This window comes from Seriola lalandi, unplaced genomic scaffold, assembly GCF_002814215.2.
Source record: "Seriola lalandi dorsalis isolate HSWRI2012SDOR001 ecotype SW California unplaced genomic scaffold, Sedor1 jcf7180002054758, whole genome shotgun sequence".
Lineage (NCBI taxonomy): Eukaryota > Metazoa > Chordata > Actinopteri > Carangiformes > Carangidae > Seriola > Seriola lalandi.
This window is the reverse complement of record NW_019525311.1, coordinates 1,594,455-1,614,652: the sequence shown is the minus strand read 5'-3', so window position 1 is coordinate 1,614,652 and position 20,198 is coordinate 1,594,455. Positions and strand designations below refer to the sequence as shown.

Here is a 20,198-nt window from a genome sequence, read left to right as displayed (position 1 = left end):
CTTCATAAGACATGTAAAAAAAAAAATAGAGTGAGGTGATATTTGTTAAAGCAGACTAATAGCCTATAACACAAAAGTGACCACATATGAGTCATTGTCAATGTCATCCACTTATTAAGCACTGATTGTATCTGAAAATGATAAAAACACAAATTATTATAAGTGAAAAGGAAGTATCACACAAAGCTGATGTAGTGAGACAAACTGGGATGGGATATATTTGTATGTATGGAAGCACCAGAAGCAGAGAAATGATGCAGAGCCCTGAGAAAACTTTAGGAAGCAGTGCTCCAACATCTGTGTTACAAAATCACAGAACAACACTTAAAAAAAAAAAAAAAAAACAATAAATAAAATAAGATGATATTCATCTGTTGCTAAGTAACTGTTGCCTCTATGCCAGCTGTTTTTCAAATGTCAGCCATGTCACCATGGTGATGCTGACGCCACAATTACATGTGTTTGAATAGGAAACACTTTATGGTTCGAGCAGAGAGACAGGAAAAATAATGTGAGGTTCATACTGTTTCTACAAACTAAACATATCCTGACATGATTCAGAAGTCGGAAATCATGCACAAAATAAAAATGCAGGTCGTTGGATGGAGGAAGATTGGAGGAGGTACTTAGGTTTTTAGGCAGCCATATTTATCATTAAACCTTTTCCAACTGTCTTATACTGTATATTCAGTATGTGACATAAAAAAAACTGTTTCAGTAAGTTCAGAAATCAAAATGTCTCTGAGTGATCCATGTTAAACTCTCGACTTGGAGCAGAGCAACTTACACTGACAGCAGCTTCCAGAACGGCAGCATCCTCTGCCAGTCGTGTGGCTGGATTCTCAGAGGGCTTAAACATAGGTTTGGCTTTGACAGGCGGAGGTGGTTCTTTGGTTTTGGCGATTCGGGGACTGCTGTCAGGACCGGCACTGTTGCCAAACAGCTGACCAATCAGGCTCTTCTCATAGCGTTCTCTGTTGAAGGAGGGAACTACTTCCAAGCGGACAACTGGGGAACGCATTGCCTGACGAAACACTTCCTGGGCCCTGGAAGGGTGGAGGAGGAGAGGGGTGAAGACAAAAAGAGACGGAGAGAAAGAGAGAGGTAGGTGATTGGTGCAAAGCAAAAGAGGTAATAGCAGAGCAAAAGTTTTCTTCAACAAGTGAGTGGAGTTTTAAGTAAGGTATGTGTTGTCCACACTCATTTACCACTAAAACTAATCATGCCATTAATCATAATTACATAAAATACATCAATCTCTGACAAGCAAAGTCATTATCAAAGGATACATAACTCAAATAGAAGAAACATAATAATAAAAGATAACAGTATAAACGTAATTACAAATGACAAATTAAACAAGTTCCCTTTAATAGCTAATGATTATAAATGGGCTGTTCAATTTTCAAATATCGTAATAAACCATTACATATTTTAGGCTCATATATTGTTACTAAACAGATTGAGTTATTTGTCATTTTCAAGAGAGATTATTATAACTACCAATTGTTTTCATTGGCAGTTCATTTTTTTCAATTAATCAAATGATTATCTAGTTTCTTAAATATCAGATATAATGAGAAGTGCTCATCAGAAGTCATGAGAACCTGAGGTGATGTCTTATATTGCTTATTTATTTGACAAGTCATGAATATGTCATAATCCTATTTAAAATGCACAATGATGTGAAAAACATAGTTGGTAGGTGACTACTTTATCTAACCCAAGTTAACCTGGTGAAAACTGAGTTTGGTTTCTCAGTAGCCAGCGGTCATGTTTCACTGGGTTTTAGTGCACTGCATCCAGTTTGTGCACTATTTTCTTTTAAGACTTCAGTACATGTGTAAGCGATGTCAAGCGATGAAACTGATTGCATTGCAACTGCTTATTTTTGATGTAAAGATTGTTATTTCTAATGTTTGTTTTGTTGTAAAATTATGTGTTTTATTGGGTGTGTGCCTTATAAAGTAGGAGACATTGGAGAGAAATCTGATAAGAATGTGAAATCAAATGAAATTTCTAAGCTCATTAAATTAAATTAAAAAAAAAAAAAAAAGAGTTTTCCACAACTAGTCTTGGATAAATCTACAAAAATATCTTATATATTTTATTGTATAAAAATAAAACACATATGTAAAAACTGAGATTTGTGTCATTTGCTAACTGTTGTTCATTAGATAGATAGATAGATAGATAGATAGATAGATAGATAGATAGATAGATAGATAGATAGATAGATAGATAGATAGATAGATAGATATACATTATAATCTAACCTGCATTATATTGTTTTAATCTGTATACCTTAAATGTTTATTTCTATCTATTTTCCCAATGCCAGTGGTCACTTCCTCTCACTGTGTTTGTTTCTGTTTTTATCTTCACTGAGCTCCTGACAAGACAGAACAGGGGATGCGACACAGAACCATGACACCTGTGCAGCAGGCCATTATAATCTTGTGATCTATAAAAAAAGATGATTGTGCCAACAATTAGTTTATATCAGATTATGCTAAATTAGTTAACGGGACCATTGTGTCAGGAGCGATTGGTACACACCATCCTTCACCTCAGATAACCGACAGAGAAAATCCAGTTTATTTAAATTTGATTGGATTACTCTCCTATTGTTTCCTGCCTAGATTATTATTACATGTAATGATCATAATGTTTCCGTAACTAGAGACTATGTTTAGAAAGTAATGTATGAGGGATGTGTACGTTTCAATAGGTTAGATATGCAATAATAATACCTGATAATATTAATATGATGATGATCACTTGATCACCAGAGCAAATCAACTGTACCCATTAAACCTGCCAGTCTACACAGGGTAGAGTGATCCTCTGATATTTTTCTGTTTGTTAATTACAAGAGCAAACTTCTGTGAATGACGCTCCAAGTGAGAATAATTTCTAAGGCATTGTGAGTCTGCGTGTTTGGGGATGGGTGGTCACCTCTTCTTCATTCTTCTCAGGCAGGATTTGCATATTGAGACCGTTAAACACATTAAGCATTCTAAGCAAGTGCTTGTGTCACACCTTGCTGAATGACACTTGAAGTGATTTTCATTGTATTAAGACCACAATACAGTACAATGAAACTAGATGTGTAAGCTGTGTGTGTTGACGTGTGTATTGGGGCCATTGTGCACAGATGATATCATTGTTGTTCCTGATTGGACAACATGTGCAGGCACATTTGTGTAAAAAAAGATATTATAATCAAGCAGGCTTCCTCAATACAGCTGCCAAGCTGGGACAATGGCAGTGCATGTGTGTTTGTGTGTGTGTGTGTGTGTATGTGTGTGTGTGTGTGTGTGTGTGTGTGGACATAGCATTCACAGGGATCAGTGGACTATCAGTGGCCTACTTACACATATTTCACTGGACCAAGCTGTATATCTAAATACACTTGCCATGACAGAACAATACTGGCAAGTGTGTGTGTGAGTGTGTGTGTGTGTGTGTGTGTGTGTGTGTGTGTGTGTGTGTGTGTGTGTGCGTGCGTGTGTGTGCGTGTGTGCGTGCGTGCATGCGTGTGTGTGTGCGTGTGTGCTGTCAATATTAAGAAATGAATTGGATGTATCTCATGCGAGACTGAAGACTAGTTTGCTCACGTGTATGGATGTGTGTGTACATGTGTTTTAGACTGAATGTCTACGGGTGAAAAACTGTGTGTATGTGCATGTATGTGTGAACTGGTGTTAGTGAGAGAGTGAGTATACACCTGTTTTTGAACAATAGGCACAAACCCCTCCGGTGATAATCCCTTTACCTACAGTACAGCATAAAATACCTCACATATAATCTCATTACCACACTGAACACTGGACAAGGACTGTTGTGTAGACTATGTAGACATTGTAATGTGTGATAATCATTGTACCATCCACATCGGTCCCCGTAATCTGTGGCAATCGTTTTTACAAGTGTGTCTTTTGTCATTTTAATGCTCTGCAATCATGTTACATTCCCAAATACTCTCATGTTAATGTACTTTGTCTCAGGTGCTTCAATGCTACAGTAAGCAAACTCTACTGAGAAACATCTGGTCTCAAATGAATCTTGAACAAATCTTGCCTGAGAGGAATGAGATGGAACGTGAAGACACAAGAAGGCCAGCTCTAAGACATGCACACACACACACACACACGCAGATGATTTTGAAAGCAACACTCTACAAACATCTGCCAAGTCTTTTCTGCCGTTCTCGGTGATGCCACTACAACAGTGATATACAAGCCCTCTGACAATGGAAAGAAGGAAACAAAACAGACAGAAGGACGGACAGCAGTGAAGAATAAGAAAAGACAGGCCAGACCTGACTCCAACAGGTTTTCTGCATGAAAGCAACTACTCTGGTGCACTTTTTTCTTTTTCTGATAGTGTTTAAAAAAATCACAGTAGGTGAGGCATCTGCAACTTTAATGTGACTTAATTGGGTACTCAAACCTACATACAATATTTAAGGCTCAAATCTAATCTAGTTTTAATGATTTCTTCTCTGTAGTGGTGCAGCTAAGCATTTCAGTTAACTGTACTTGGTGTGGGGTGAAGGATGTTATCTCCATTAAAACATTGATTCATTAAAACATGAGCAAAAAAACTGAATTTCCTGCATAGCTAGATATCACTGGAGAAAGGTGAGAAAACATGGGATTGTTTTTGTTTGTTTGCTTTTTATAATTAAGGTGAACTGACCCTGTTCAATGAATTAGACCGGCGTCCATCCCTACATTAACCCAGAATCATGGACTGACAATATACTGTCATTCTAAAATGGAAAATGAATCCTTCCCTGGTCATGATTGCATATGCATGTATCTGTACTCCTAGCACAGACAAACAGTGTTGCACCCACTGGCTAAATGTCTTGTCTATTAGGTCAGTGTTGTTGATCTTGACGATGCACTCGTCCTCTTGAAACAAGCCCTCCTTCCTTGAGCGGCTCTCTTCCTCCACTCCACGGATGTATAGACCGAGAGACCTGAAAGCAAGCGAGGAGAGAGAGGGAGGTTACAAGCTGCATTTCATCCATTTTTGTTAAATCCTTGTATACTTGTAAGCATACACAAGGACACACGTTCTTGGAATGACTTGTGAAAGTGTGTCAATTTGTATATGTACTTATATTATCCCCCATTTACTGATAAAAGCCAGTGCAGGAGCAGAGTGGTCTTATACACACACACACATACACACACACACAGTATAAAGACATAAAAAGACAAGCAGATAGACAGGTGTAAAGGCATATACATTTACAAACAGTAAGATGGTAGAATGGACTGAAAAAACATTTTCAGTATCCTCAGACTATAACATCTACCGTTTCCTCATCAAAACACTGCTTAACAAAGCAGAAATGATGACAGTGACACACAAAAGGCTTGAGCTCCAAAAGGATGAAAGAAGGTTAAGAGGTGAAAGAGATTATGGTAAATGGTGGAGAGAGATAGAGGAGGTGTTCAGGAAAGAGGGAGGAGATGACACAGTAAAGCTGGACAAGAGAGGAAAAAGAGAAGAGAGAGAGAGGGAGAGACAGACAAGAGAAAGCGAGAGGAAGAGGGGGAAACTTAAGGAGGAGATCGGTAAGGTCAGGTGAGTCATGAGAACAGCCATAAAAACTCATCCTGCTTTCCTTTAGGAAATCCCCCTTCCACTGTCTGACTGTCACACACCCAAATAAAAGCCCTGCATAGCTGTGCAATTTTTCTTCCTTTTCTTCCTTTTTCCATTGTGTGTGTGTGTGTGTGTGTGTGTGTGTGTGTGTGTGTGTGTGTGTGTTGCAGTGCAGGGGACAAAGAATTCCTTTCAAGTACAGAACAGGATTACGAGAGTATAACTCTGGGACATACTGTAGCTGGTAAACAGGCAAGGCTTTCTGAGGTGAAAGGGCAGAATAAGGGCTTTTACAGATGGGTATCTGTTGTTTTTGTGTGCATACACCTATGTGACTGAGCGTGTGAATGCACAACTCACCTTCCACTGAGTGATGAGCAGTAGGGAACCACATGGATTCCCAGGGGACTGTCCTCTCCCAGGATTTCCACTGTCCTGGTCAGGCTACACACACATACACACACCACAAACATCAAATCAGTGGGGAAAAAAAACAATATATGTAATATTAGTATAGTCAAATACACTACAGGTGCAAGTTCCGTCACACTAACAGCTTTGACTTAACACTAAAAATAACACAATATTGGACATGAGGAGACATGAGTATAAAATGTTACAAATGTTGAACTATTCTGTAGTAATTATGGAAAGTGCTGATCCCAGGATACACACAGATCACGAGACAGATCCAAGGCACATAGAGACAAGAAAAAGAATGTGTGCTCTATGGATTTGAGGTGTTTTGAGGTGATTTTTTTTTCCATTAAGGCAGTAAAACAGTATGTTAGCACATGGAAAGAATGTTTTACAATCATAATCAATAAATAAAAATTATACTTAATTGCAAACAATAACAGTGATGGTTAGAAAAAGTATGTGAACCCCTGGGCTAATGGCATCAACAAAAGCTAACTGGAGTCAGGAGTTATCAACCTGGAGTCCAGACAATGAAAGAAGACTGGAGGTGTGGGTTAAAGCTAGTTTGACTTATAAACCACTCAAACATCCATTGATGTAAACCATGCCTCGCAAAAAGGGCTTACATTTAAAAATTGCTTTGCATAAATCTTCATCTGTGAATTGAGATGGTTTAGAATTGCAGACACTCATCCTAAGAGTGGACACCCAGCCAAGATGACTCCAAATGAAAATGTATTCCACTTATCAAGGTATCTTACAGGATAATGTCAGGGTGGCTGAATCACCCAGCTCCTACTGTGCATCAGCAAGACAATGACCACCACGAATCAAAGTAAATCTACTAGAGAGTGACTTCAGACGAAGAAAATCCATCTTCTGGAAAGCTTAATCCAGTAGAGATGCTGTGGAATGAACTGAAGAGAGCTGCTCACACCAGTCATCCTAAGAATACAGTATGTCTGAGCTGAAGCAGCTCTCGAGGAAGAATGGTCCAGGATTCCTCCAGAACATTGTGTAGGTCTGATCAGCAGCTACTGGAAGAGCTGGTTTGAGATTATTGGTGCCAAAGGAGGTTCAACCGGTTATCAAACCCGAAGGTTCACTCACTTTTTTTCTGCCAGCACTGTGGATTTGTAATGGCTGTGTTCAATAAAGACAGAAAGATTGCAACTGTTTGTGTGATATTAGCTTAAGCACATTGTGTTTGTCTACACTTGAGCACATGTTCTGACCAATTAATGCAGAAAACCAGGTCACTCGAAAGGGTTCACATACGTTTTACTGCCACTGTCTTGATGAATTTTGTCCAATAGTTCAATTGTATGGACTGTGAAAATGAGTTACTCATTAAAGAAAATGTTGAAAACCTGTATTTTCTTAATCCCACAAAATTTTATTTATCTTTTTTATATATTTTAAGTTATTTCCAAGTCCAATGGGAACAATCTAACCCCAGTTTATCTCCCCCTGTTCAGTCTTTCTGTTTGTTTCCAGAGATACTCTGCATAATGATCAACCATTCACAGACAAATCTGTGACACAAGCTACCTGGAAAACACACGATAAAGGCTTGTCACATAAAAAATCTGATCAATCCTTCATTGTAGATATACACTCAGAATATAAAGCATGACAGAGACTAATAGGGTAAATAAAAAAAGGTACAAATAAGACAGAGAAAGAGAAAAAGGCTCGATCACACAATGTGGGAAAGATCACACACACAAACACGTGTTGTGCCACACAAATACAGACGGACACCAGAATAACAACAGTACTGAAAATGTGTGTCTCCTGAGGTTACGGTTGAAAACTACTATCCTCAATTGATACATCCTTTCCATGCATGCATCCATTGTGCTAAAAATACTTTTTTTGTCAAGGACCTAATCCATGTCTGTGAACCCAGCCCATAGAGAAGGGGATGCCAACACTCTATTCAAAGTCAACAAAACTACAGACTGCTCTCTGTGTGTGTGTGTGCTTGTTTGTCGAAACTTTTTTTGTGCCAGTCATCTCTATGGGTTTCTTCCTCTCTTTGAATCTCTCAATGCCTCTGTCTAGTTTGGATTATTCAAGCGAGTGTCTGCTTTACATTCTGTCTGTGTTTTAATGTGTGTCTTTGTTTGTTTGATTAGTTTATCTATCAGAGCACAGCCATTAATCCTCCCCTGACCTTCTCTCTGCTCCCTGTGTGTGTGCGTTTTTCTAAGTGAGTTTGTCTGAACTTAGTTTTGTGCTCTTTGGTTATACCCTCCTTTCTCTTTCTGTCTCTAACTCTGTGTGCTCGTTTTGTCTCCCTCCCTCTCTGTAGACCATCTATCCCTAAACCTCCATGAACTGATGGTAGTGCAGATGCTGATAAACTCCAGAGAGAGGGTGGTTGATGATGGTGGGTGGCGACAGGGGAGAGATGCGAAGTGCAAAAACAACTTTCCCTTTTCTCTTTGTCTCTGTCTCTCCAGCTCACACACACACACACACACACACACACACACACACACACACACACACACACACACACACACACACATACAGAGAGCAGATGCTGCCTCATCGCCACTCAGCAAATTTGAGTTAATCCAGACAGTAAGAAACAAGGGACTGCAAGAGAGGGGGAGAGAAATGATGGCAAGGACAGAGGGGGAAATGTATGTAAGTGGGGAGAAAGGTAGGGAGGGAGTAGAGAGAAAATGAAAAAGGGAGGAAAGAATGGAGGCAGTGGAGAGGTAAAAAAGATGGAGATAAGAGATAAAGAAGACTAAAATTGTGTTCCAATTCTAAACTTTGTTCTAGTTCTGAGCAGGTGTTGAGTGTGTTCTGTGTTTACATGGGAAAAGTGACTTACAGTACACTGAAAAGTCAAACTACACACTAAAAACACTGCTCTTCCAATATGTAATACACAAAGGAAATGGGAGAGCTGCTCTCAGTTCCAAAGAATAAATAAATAAATTGATTGATTGATTGATTGATTGATTGTAATTGGTAGTGAAAAATCTCCAAGAACACCTCAGAAAACAAAACAATTTTGGAAAATGTGACGACCCTCTCTGGGCAAGCCTCTCCCTGTTGGAGCCTGGTGTGTGGACAGCAGCTGACAGGGAAATTCAGCTCACCTGGCCTGGCTTCATTATATACACTGGTGGCAGTCAGTCAGTCCTTCTCTCTCCCCTGGCCTCCACATCGTTTGGTTTTGTTATAGTTTTTATGTTTCAGGTTGACCATACATCCTTAAATATTGTGATCAAGATATCTCAGTAACACCTTGGGGGAATTTCTTGAAATATGGCGGAAATATTGATTTGGACTCAAGGATGAACTGATTAGATTTTGGTGGTCAAAGCTCAAACATCGAGGTCACTCTGACCTCACAAAACTCGTTTTTTGGCCATAACTCAAGAGTTCATACAAGAATTATGACACAATTTAACACAATGTCTAATAGGATAAAATGATGAAGTGATGACACTTATATCCAAAGGCTCAAAGGTCAACTTGACTGTGACATCATATTGTTCTGCAACAACACTTCTGGTCATAATTGATAAATGGACTATCTGCTTATACTTAAAGATTGGTAGGGTACATATAATATTGGAATGTAGAATGAATGATGTCAACCTGCTAACAACAACAAAGATGATGTTTAGCCAATTTAATGCTTACAATGTTAACCATCTTAGTTTAGCATGCTAACATTTGACAAATAGCACAAAACAAAAGGCACAGACGAGGCTGTTGGAAATGCTTTTAGTCTTCCAGGATTTTTGGATTTTTTTCTTTAAAAAATGAAAATTTTCCCTGCGATTGTGCAAGAGAAGAAGTCATAACGTCGTCAATCTTACTAGCGAACAGAATCCTGAATGTCTGTACCAAATTTTGTGCAAATCCTTCCAATATATATTGAGGTCTTTCACTGGATAACTGAAGAATCTGACACCATGGTTACGCAAGGAAAAGTCAGGGGATCACAGGATTCATCCTGTGGAGACGTTGGATATCTATCCAATTGCAAGGCAATGCATCCAACATTTGTTGATATATTTCAGTCTCCACCACGGTGCTTGGCCAACCAAATGCCATCTTTAGATTGACATTGCTAGCAAGGCAAAAAAGTATACGGGGTAAAAAGGAAGAGAGAAGGGGAAAAAAATACAGAAAACTGAAGAAAACAGGGAGGGGAAAGAGGAAAGAAGGTAAGAAGCAAGGGAGGACTGGAAGCAAGATATACTGAAATGAAAGGAGGAGGAGGCAGTGAATTAATTAGACAAGGCTAATGAATAGCATTAATATGAGAGGAAAAAATAACATCCACCCCTCCCTCTATCCCTTCCTGCTGCTGTGCCTCTGATCTCTAACACTCCCACTAGAACACACACACACACACACACACACACACACACACACACACACACACACACACACACGCACACACACAAGCACTTGAGATCCATTTGCATTTCCTTTTTTTATTTTTTGTGTGAGATGTTTGACAGGCTGCATCAATGCAAAAAATGAAGTGGGGGTGAGAGAGAGACAAAATGGGTGAGACTTGAGAAGAAATGGGAGAGGGAGCGCAATGTGAGAGAACAAGAGACGGAGAGAAAGGGCCAAACACACAGAGAGGGAGAGGGAGAGGAGCAGAGAGAGATGAAGAGAGCAGGTGTTCTCTTTATCCACCTGCCACTTCACTGATCCTCACTATGAAAGACAGAAACACAGAGGAGAAGTAACAAAAAAGGAGGATGTGCATTACCAAACCACTCTCTTCCTCTCACTGCATCTCACCCTCTCATCCTTCTACTTATTTATCATCTCCCTTTCTCCCTCTCTTTTTCTCTCTAAGCTGGCCTTCAAAGTGGAGAGCACAAGAGATGTAGAGAGTAAAGGGAAACCAGTAAAAATGCACAATGCTGCCAAAGATCAATGTATTCAAATACAGAAATACAGACATTCACAAAAGAAATGAAAACACACTATAAATAGTAGTTCTTTGATGAATGAAAGAGCACACAGCTTAACGATATCAATAACAATCAAGTGTAAGTATACTGCATTAAAACGCATTACATTATATCTCATGTATTTAGAAAGTTGTAGTAAACAAATACCAAAATGTTTTCTTTACTAGTGAATAGGATTTTAGCATCAAATTTTTATGCTACAATCATTTTTACATAATATAGTAAAATTACTTCAGACCATATTTGCCTTGGATTTAAATCAAACCTAACAAACTGACATGTTGCATCTTTGTTGGACCCTGCAAAAAAACTAACATCAAAGACACTAAACAACTAACTAACAAAAGCAGGCTGGCCATTTAATAATTGATAGTTGGTTGAAAATTGGTTGAAAATGGTTTCTGTTTCACTTAGATTGTATGCACCCATTCAGGTTTTGATACATATTAACACCTTTTTTTTGATTGGCTGTTACTGCAAGAGTAGAACCTGGTTGTCAGTCTCTGCTGTGACTGCTGTGTCTTTGACAGGTAAAAAAAACTCCCATATGGTTTATCAAAATAAAAGTGCTAGGAGACAGGAGAGTTGTGCTGAGTTCTCATTGCCTTCTAAAACAAAATTTCATAGTAAGGTATTTTTACCATCAGGACATTCTGCTGAGGTATACTGTACTGGTATATCGGCACATCTCTACGACTGAATATGTTAAATCTACTACTAGTAATAATATTTATCCTTCAGTACAAAGAATTAACAAAAGGTCCACTATTTATTGCAATATTGGTTTCCAGTGATATAGGCCAAACCTTGAAAGATTAATACATATTGTGTGGTAAGTGAAGAATAAGAGAGAGTACAACTGCAGGTCTGCACCAGGTCAACAGTTGCTCATGCATTATGTTTATCCTGTTGTGCATATGAAAAGAGAGACTTATAGGATGGGAGAAGATGAAACAGACAAACAGGAACAACGCTGGAAAGAAGAATACAAAAGGAAGAAACGAAATAGAGAAGAAAGACAGGGGTATAGAAAAACAGATGGACAGAGAGAAATAGGTAGGGAGAGAGAGATTTACTAACAGACAGACCAAGTATCACATTACCATCACAACAGGGATTCTCACTGTTGAATCAGAGAGTTAGGTCCCAAAATGACATATGAATAAACTCTGTTATCCATGGAAAACCCCTTTCACATCCAGTTTGTTTTGTGCATCCAGTGAAACCTATTTACCTCTTCACCTCCTCCCTTCTAAAACGCCTCCATTACAGAGCCTTATTTCTCAAAGAAATATAATATACTGGCAATGCTATTTCAATAAACCAATTTACAGTAAATCTGTTTCCCCGTATAAAAAGGACATTTTGATTCAAAGGTAATGAGTTTTGCGATGAGCGTGCTGTGTGGTTAAAATTATGATAAGCCATTACTGTATTTATAGGTGTAGCTTCACACTCAAAAGGCCCGCACACACACAGACACACACACAGACACACACACAAACACAAACACAAACACGCACACGCTTATTTAACGAATGCTTTACTGTTCCAATATTTATAGCTGCCTTCCTCTACTCATTTTGGACTTTTTTTGCAATTTCAAGGATCGTTTCCCCGACAACCACAAAAACCATTACATCACTTTTACATTACTCACAGCTGAGATGGTTGTGTGTGTGTGTGTGTGAGTGTGTGTGTACATGAGAGGATATGTTAAAAAAAATAAAAATTCTTGAGGAAATCAAACAACTGTGAGGGTGTCCGTATATAAAATAATGACCTTCATATTCACCGCATGGAAGTGTATACTAGCGTAAGGCGCAATGAAACTAAAATTGTCCAACTATTTTATTTGATTGACTTGCATTTAGATGTTCCCGTCTAATCATTTTAATCAGAATTTGCTTCATTAACTGAGGTGAAAGGATTGCGTATTACAGTAACTCAATGTCATAATTTGATCATAACTCAATAGAGAGCTAAGAAAAAATTCAGTTACTACCCAGATCTTCGATGGAGAGTGTGCCTCTATGCAGTATACCATATTTACTCAAATAAAAACCAGGAGTGAATTAAAAGTCTCCAATAATGGCCAAGGGCATGGTCGACACAAACAGATAAAGGCCAGCCCCCCGGGGTGGATAAACTCCTGGAGCATGTCATGTAATGTGCATGCTGATTAATGCACATTTCTATTGTTTTTATGTAATCAATTCAACAACATAATAATGCTATTTTCAACACTTTGTTCTTCTGGATTACTCATCTTAAGTATTTGATACATTCATTCTGATCCTGTCTGGCTGCGTGTTGCAGCGTGTTAAGAAATGGAGGTTTTCTTTCCACTGAAACGCAAGAGGGCTTTTAATTTGAAACGATTCCAGGAAGTGTTGAGTTTGTATGAACAGCATAATGAAGTAACATTTTACAAGACTTCTTACCAAAATATGGCCAGTTATACTATACTGTATAGCAAACAGAGGAAATTACAAATGAAGCCTGCCTCTACCAAAGACCTGTTACCTTGTGTAGTCGAGGCAAATAAAGGCCCCGGCAACTATTTGAGGAAGTATGGTACAATGAATATGAGTGAGGGTACATGTGTGAGTGAGCTAATCTCTGTCTGTCCCCTGTGGTTGCAGCTGGTTGCCATGGAGAGAGACTAAAACAGCTCAGGATGAGGTCAACATTACTCTTTCCACACAGCCCTAACTCTCTATCTGTACATGTCCGTGTTACAGGTTAACTACACATTATTTTGTTTTAGTATTTATGAATTAACTGCAGATTAATTGCATGACCATACTGACCTGCTGATTTCTAAATCACAGACTAATATACTATCCATTAACAGAGGTCAGTGTTGTCAGACAGAACACCACATTCATCAATGATGTAACAGTCACTTTCTCAATTTTACTGCCTTGGTTTTGTATTAGTAATGCGAATGCAGAGACTGGCCCTGGTTTAGTTGTGTGGGCACTAAGAAGACAGACCTTTGGCCTACATCAAGTAAATGAAAATATGGCCTCTGTGCGGCGTTGTTAACAACATGCGTGATCATCATCAGTTTGGAATGATATTCAAAACCACAACAATAAGACCCCAGTCATCAAAGGAAGACAAAAAAAAAAACAAACGAATACACATAGACAGAATCAAAGGAGTCCTTACGCTACGTGTTTGTTACATGTATGAAAACGATCTGTCTTCGCTCTGTGCTAGGATGCATGAGCCTGCCCCCACATCCCCCTGCCCCACACACACTGCTAAAATAAGCTAGGACACACATAAACACGCACGGTTAAAAAAAAAAAAGAAAGAAAAAAAAAGACAGATGCAAGTGTGTTTGTAGCTGTTTATTTTCATCGTGTGAGTGTGTGTGTGTGTGTGTGTGTGTGTGTGTGTGACCCTGACCGCGTTTTGGCAGTCTTTTGTAGTGGGCTAATGATGGAGCTTCTTTACACTAACTATATCTGTAAGGGCCTTGATCTGGATTAGAATACAGCTTTAATGAAGAGAAAGTAGGACACAAACACACATATAAACATCAATAAACATGAATGTAGACAAACACACACACACACAAAAACTGAGTACGTAACACACAGAGTCCTAAAGACAGAGAGATAGTGTGGCTTTTTGAGATTATTTAACCAAACCCATTACTGAGGTTTATCAACACACTGATTCAGCATGATGGATAGAAACAGAATGGATCAATATCACAGTGAACGTCAGTACAAGAGTAACACAGAAACTGACCTGCCACTGAAGGTGTGTTTGCCTTGGGCTCGGTCCACTCCTGCAGGCCTCTCCACAGCTGGACCGGCTGCCTGTAGAGAACACACACAGAACACCTTTTAGCTTTAGTCAGTGATTGGCATTTGGAAAAGAGACAATACAAGAACAGAACAAATAGCTCCAACAGTACATTCCAGCTGTCATAAAGTGGAAGACCTAATGGAAGGACAAATTAAAAAAAAAAAAGAGTGGATATCGGAGGACATGTGGATGGATTCACTAATCAACGGTGTAAATAAACAAAAAGCTGGGAATGAGTGACTAAGTGGAGGAATTAAGGGACTCACCCTGTTTTGACTGCGGCTTTTAATGCACTACACCCCACATGAAATCCTGAGCTCAACAAATACGTCTTTGCAATTTGAAAGACAAAGGAATACATGATTAACAAAAGAATAAATGAGTGAAGTGATGAGCGAAGGAGCTCCTAAATTGATTGATTGATGGATGGATGATGTACAAATAGCAATTAATATCTGAAGGCAAGAAGACAGTGTTGTCAAGCAGTAATAAATAACACTGTCAATGGGCATGGCAACTGAGAGAAAGAGAGAGAGGTGTGAGAAAGAAGTGTGTAAATGTGAGCCAAGGGAGCTGTAATAATTACTTTAAGCAATGACATACAGCCCGGGCTTGCATGAAGTGTGTGTGTTTGTGTGAGGACACAGAGAGGTGAGCTCCACAGGGACGAGGATTCTTGCCATGCCACCGTGCAGCAGTGACAGAGAGATGAATCGGCCGATACTTCACATGTGACAGTGTCCGTGTGTACACATTCTTGTGTGTCTGACCTGATACAAGACTACATATGTGTGTCCACAAGGTGGACACTGCATCATGAATATCTGATATTTATCTAATAACACTTTTGGACATTCAGCAATGTTCTGTGGTTTTTAAAATACTGTGAAGGGATCAATATTGATTTATTTTGTCAATACAGACCCCAAGTCCTTATGTCACCTCTGGGCCAGCTGCTTTTCTACCAGCTTCTGTGTGATTCTTACTGATGGATGCTTTTATCTTTTTGAAAAAATGTTCCCCTGGGTTTATTTATTTATTATTTATATCCATCTACAACACTTGCAATTAAAATTCAAACCCTTCATGTTCGCAGACAGAAAAACTGCAGCTCAGCTCAAACTTTAACTGCAGCACACATAATACGTCATGATAAATGTTGATTTCTCCCATATCCATTATATTCTCTCACACTCAAACTTTTTGGAGCTGTAATTACTGTTGTCTTAAAAATTTCTACATTGTTTGGTCTTCTCTGTCCTGCTCAGGTTATTGGTCAGGATTAGCTGCAGCCACTCAACTCGTCCGTTTTGACAAGCTGGTGACACAGAATGGTGTGGTTCATTAATAGCAGCAAAAAGCGAAATATGACATGAGCAATGTTTTTTGTTTTTATATCACAATCCTTATCTAGACATGTGGAGTGCACAGCACGTTCATAAGAAAGTCAATGTTTCATGGATGAATTTTTAGTTATTTAATAACAATAATAACAACAATAATAACTTTGGTGTGCTTGCTATGGTGAACTGTGATCGATCTGAATCACGACCTCCACCATAATGCAAACAAAAACCGAGCATTAAGGTTTAGATGTTATGTTATAAACTATCTGCAATAGGACTGGACAGGTATGTATACATATACATTCATTTTCATCTACAGTAAATAACATCAAACTGTAGATATTTGTTGGCAGAGTTTTAAAAGAATGTGTGCTTCATTAGAAAATGATTAGGATGTATATGAAAAAGGCAACTTTAAAAGACTGATTTCAATTTCTTCTAAATTAAAGTCAGATTAAATTGTATGTAAAGCACTTTTAAACTGCTTCAAGTGTGAATTGTGCTGTGTACATGAATTAGCTTTATCTTGATCATTGTATCAGAATGTCTGTCAAAATAATCAAAATTACCATTCAGTCCTAATCTGCATATCTGTCTGCATGCTCATGCATGTGGATAGCTGAGATTATGCGTGCACTCTGAGTGCACGTGTTTGTGTAAGCAGATGCAGACAGACACACACGCAGGTCAATAAGGCTCAATGTTAGTGGTGGGCACTAATGGACTCTTAACATGGCCTTTAACCTTTAACCTCTCACCCTATTGGCATATGACCTACACCACCTGTCAGTAGGAGAAGGGGAAGAAAAGAAAGGGAGTGGAGAAACTGAGCAAGATGGATGAGTAATCAAGAGAGGAAATATAAGAAAGATGTAAGACAGGGAAAAAAGACAGGATGAAAAAAGAGACAAAGGCTGACGAGAGGAGACGGAGGAAGGTGAGGTGAGACAGACGGTAGATACAGTAAACATATGTTTGAGGTTTGGCGGCCTGGAAATCAATTAGTCTGGTCTAGCTACACATGCTGTCATGTGAGCTTAATTATTAACAGGATGACAGGTAACATTAATTATCCTAACCTCTTTGTCATAACAACAGCCACTCATACATTAATTGGAAAGTCTTTGGTGCTTAAACGTATGTCTCATTTAATAACTGCACGTAGATATAGTCTCTCTCCCTTTCTCTCTTTCTCTTTGGAAGAGCGACATATTAATTGCAAAGGCCATCAACATACGTCACTTATCAAAGGCTAATTTAGAACAAGTAAATGAATCTGAACGAGTAAATGTCTCTCATTATTCATACTGACCTCACAATATCATTGATTATATAGCAAAATACTAAATTGTTGAACAGTAAAGTGGCTAGCTCTTTGCATTTGCTTGAGTTTTAAAAATAAGTTACAGTGGTTACCTGAAAACTTCTACAAACTTCCTGCAGTGTGGAAACTGCACCACCCACTACCACAATTATGGCTGTTATATGTAATAACTCAATGAAATAATACCATTTTGCAGAAACCAAAATTTTGTATATTAAAGATGCACATTCTTAAACCTTTATGAAAGCTTTATGAAAAATTTGTAGAGAAAAAGAAAATCAGAAACTCCAACATGAATATGATTGAAGATCAGCGCTGTCAGCCAATTGGGGCTTTCGGAGATACATATTTATTTAAGTAACACAAACAGCCCCATAAAGCCTCATAAAAAAAGACTATGCATATGCATGTGACATAAAAGCTGACTAGAAATAATGATTTAAAGACCTGACACTTTATTTCTGAGGAAAATAAAAATATGCTTCTAAATGACAAAGATTTATTAGAAATATATTGTGGACAACTGCAGGGAAAAATTAATACATTAGTCTGCCGACCTTGGACAGCTCAATCGATACTTGTGAGCATTAGAGGCCCTCCAAAAACTGACATTAGAATAGTAGAGTTTCCATTTGAACTCAATGATGGATAATCCTGCCTTGATTAACTATGCTTGTAATAAATGGGCTGCAAGCATTTACTTTTCTCAGTCCAATCTAATAATTGCTAAAAGTGGATAAAAGCTGATAAAAACAGTGAACTATTAGTGATATTACTAATTACTGAATAACCAATCAGACTAAGTGTTCCCTGAAAACACTCCCAGAATGAGTATGATAAATTAATAGTAATGAATGGTGGACAGTTTGTGCCTGTGCCTATGTACGTGTGTGTGTGTGTGTGTGTGTGTGTGTGTGTGTGTGTGTGTGTGTGTGTGTGTGTGTGTGTGTGTGCATCTGTATGAAAGTGATAAACATAAGGTAATCTATCTTGAAATATCTCTTTGCGGACATGGATGATGAATTGAAATGAATATGCGTTTTGATAAATAACATGTCAAACAGTCAGAGAGATGAACAGGGAAGTGAAGAAATAATATTCAGTATATAACATAACTCAATTTTTTTATAAATAAATATTAAATAAAATTGCTTAATTTGTTTAGAATACTAATGGCTAAAACTCTTAATTTCTTTTAAGGACTCAGTTCTTTGTACAGTTTGTATTAGTTTAAGGACAAATGACACAATGACAATGCAACATGTTTTTTGTGTGTGTATGTCTGTGTGTGTGTGTGTGTGTGTGTGTGTATACATGTGTGTGTTTTTCTGTTCAAATGATGAAGTTACAGTGAATAAATGAAATAATTAAGTAGTAAATAAACGCCACTATATCGTACGCTCAACAACTACTTCCCTAAAGTACCAGCAGTGAGGACCCAGTGACAACAGTTCCTGTTCCAGTTCACTGTTTAGTACATGTCAGATTCATTTGGCATATTTAATGAACATGAGTTCAGCTCTCTAATTGCAAATATAAAGAGGAACAGGAGCGGTGTAAAGACCCGACACATTCACATTAAAAGGCTCTGTATATGCACACGCACAGGTATACAAAATTATCACTGACAAACATTCATGGCGGGTGCTGGCACAAAAGCCATGACACACATATGCTGACAATGTGCAGGGGTACACACACCCAGGTAGCATGATAAAGAAGTGCTGTACAGCCTTATTAGCCCCAGTAGTACTCTAGGCAAGAACAAATACTCCCAGTGTGATTAACACATTGTAACTAACCTGCAACCCTGTACGTGTGTGCTTACGTGTGTGATTGCGTGTGTGCTTGCGTGCGTGCGTGTGTGCATTGTAAGCAAGAGAGAAAGTAACCAGGAGTGAGAGAGGGACAGTGAGAGTGATTTTGCGGCTCACTGTACTCATTTGTGCCTGGCATTTAGAACGGAAGAGCTGCACCAGTAAATCTTTCTGGATTGAAATTAAATAAAGACAGGGGACAGAGAGTAGGAGAAAAGACAGAGAGAGAAGAAAGACAGAGAATTACTGCAAGAAGAGTACTTTCTTCCCTTCATCGCTCTCACCAAAAGGCCAAGTGACAATTTGAACAATTACCCGGAGCCATTACCTCTATCTGAACCTGGCTGGTTGAGAAGAGACAGACCTATGAGCGAGTGACTGAGTATGTGCGTGCGTGTGTGTGTGTGTGTGTGTGTGTGTGTGTGTGTGACTATGTGAGGGACAGAGTAAGGAATAGTGAAGACGACATGAAAGGAAAATGATGTATGAGGAAGAAGAGAGGGAAGAACAGAAAGATAACTTCTTTATTTACCGTGGCCACAGAGCTAGTTATTACAGCACAGCAGGTGTGATACAGAAAACTATAGACAGGGAAGATGTGTGCCACAGTCAAACACACAGAAAGATACAAGGGAAAATAGTACATTAGTGGTAATAGTGTTTATTTTAAGTAATTTATAAATATTAACATTAAAAACTCAAATGCTCTTAATCAAATGGTGTTTCACTGGATCTAATATAATCATTTACTGGAGCCATCAACAAGAATGAAATTTTGCTTCAACCCACATAGACACATAAAAAAACTGACCAGAGCTGATGTATGAAATTTGATGATTGATAAATCATTTTGCTTTTTACACTCTTT

General features: G+C 38.5%; 1 protein-coding gene across 5 annotated transcripts in view; it reads right to left on the bottom strand.

The window, feature by feature from the left end:
* The window catches only part of pard3bb (par-3 family cell polarity regulator beta b), a 200,585-nt gene that overhangs the window by 127,787 nt on the left and 52,600 nt on the right, over positions 1-20,198 (bottom strand). For all 5 annotated transcript variants that reach the window (XM_023424879.2, XM_023424876.2, XM_023424877.2 and 2 more), the window contains 4 exons: positions 14,784-14,854; positions 5,986-6,069; positions 4,865-4,990; positions 788-1,046 (listed from right to left, as the gene is read on the bottom strand). In XM_023424879.2, the coding sequence (XP_023280647.1) occupies positions 788-1,046; positions 4,865-4,990; positions 5,986-6,069; positions 14,784-14,854 (540 nt within the window). The remainder of the gene's footprint in view (positions 1-787; positions 1,047-4,864; positions 4,991-5,985; positions 6,070-14,783; positions 14,855-20,198) is intronic.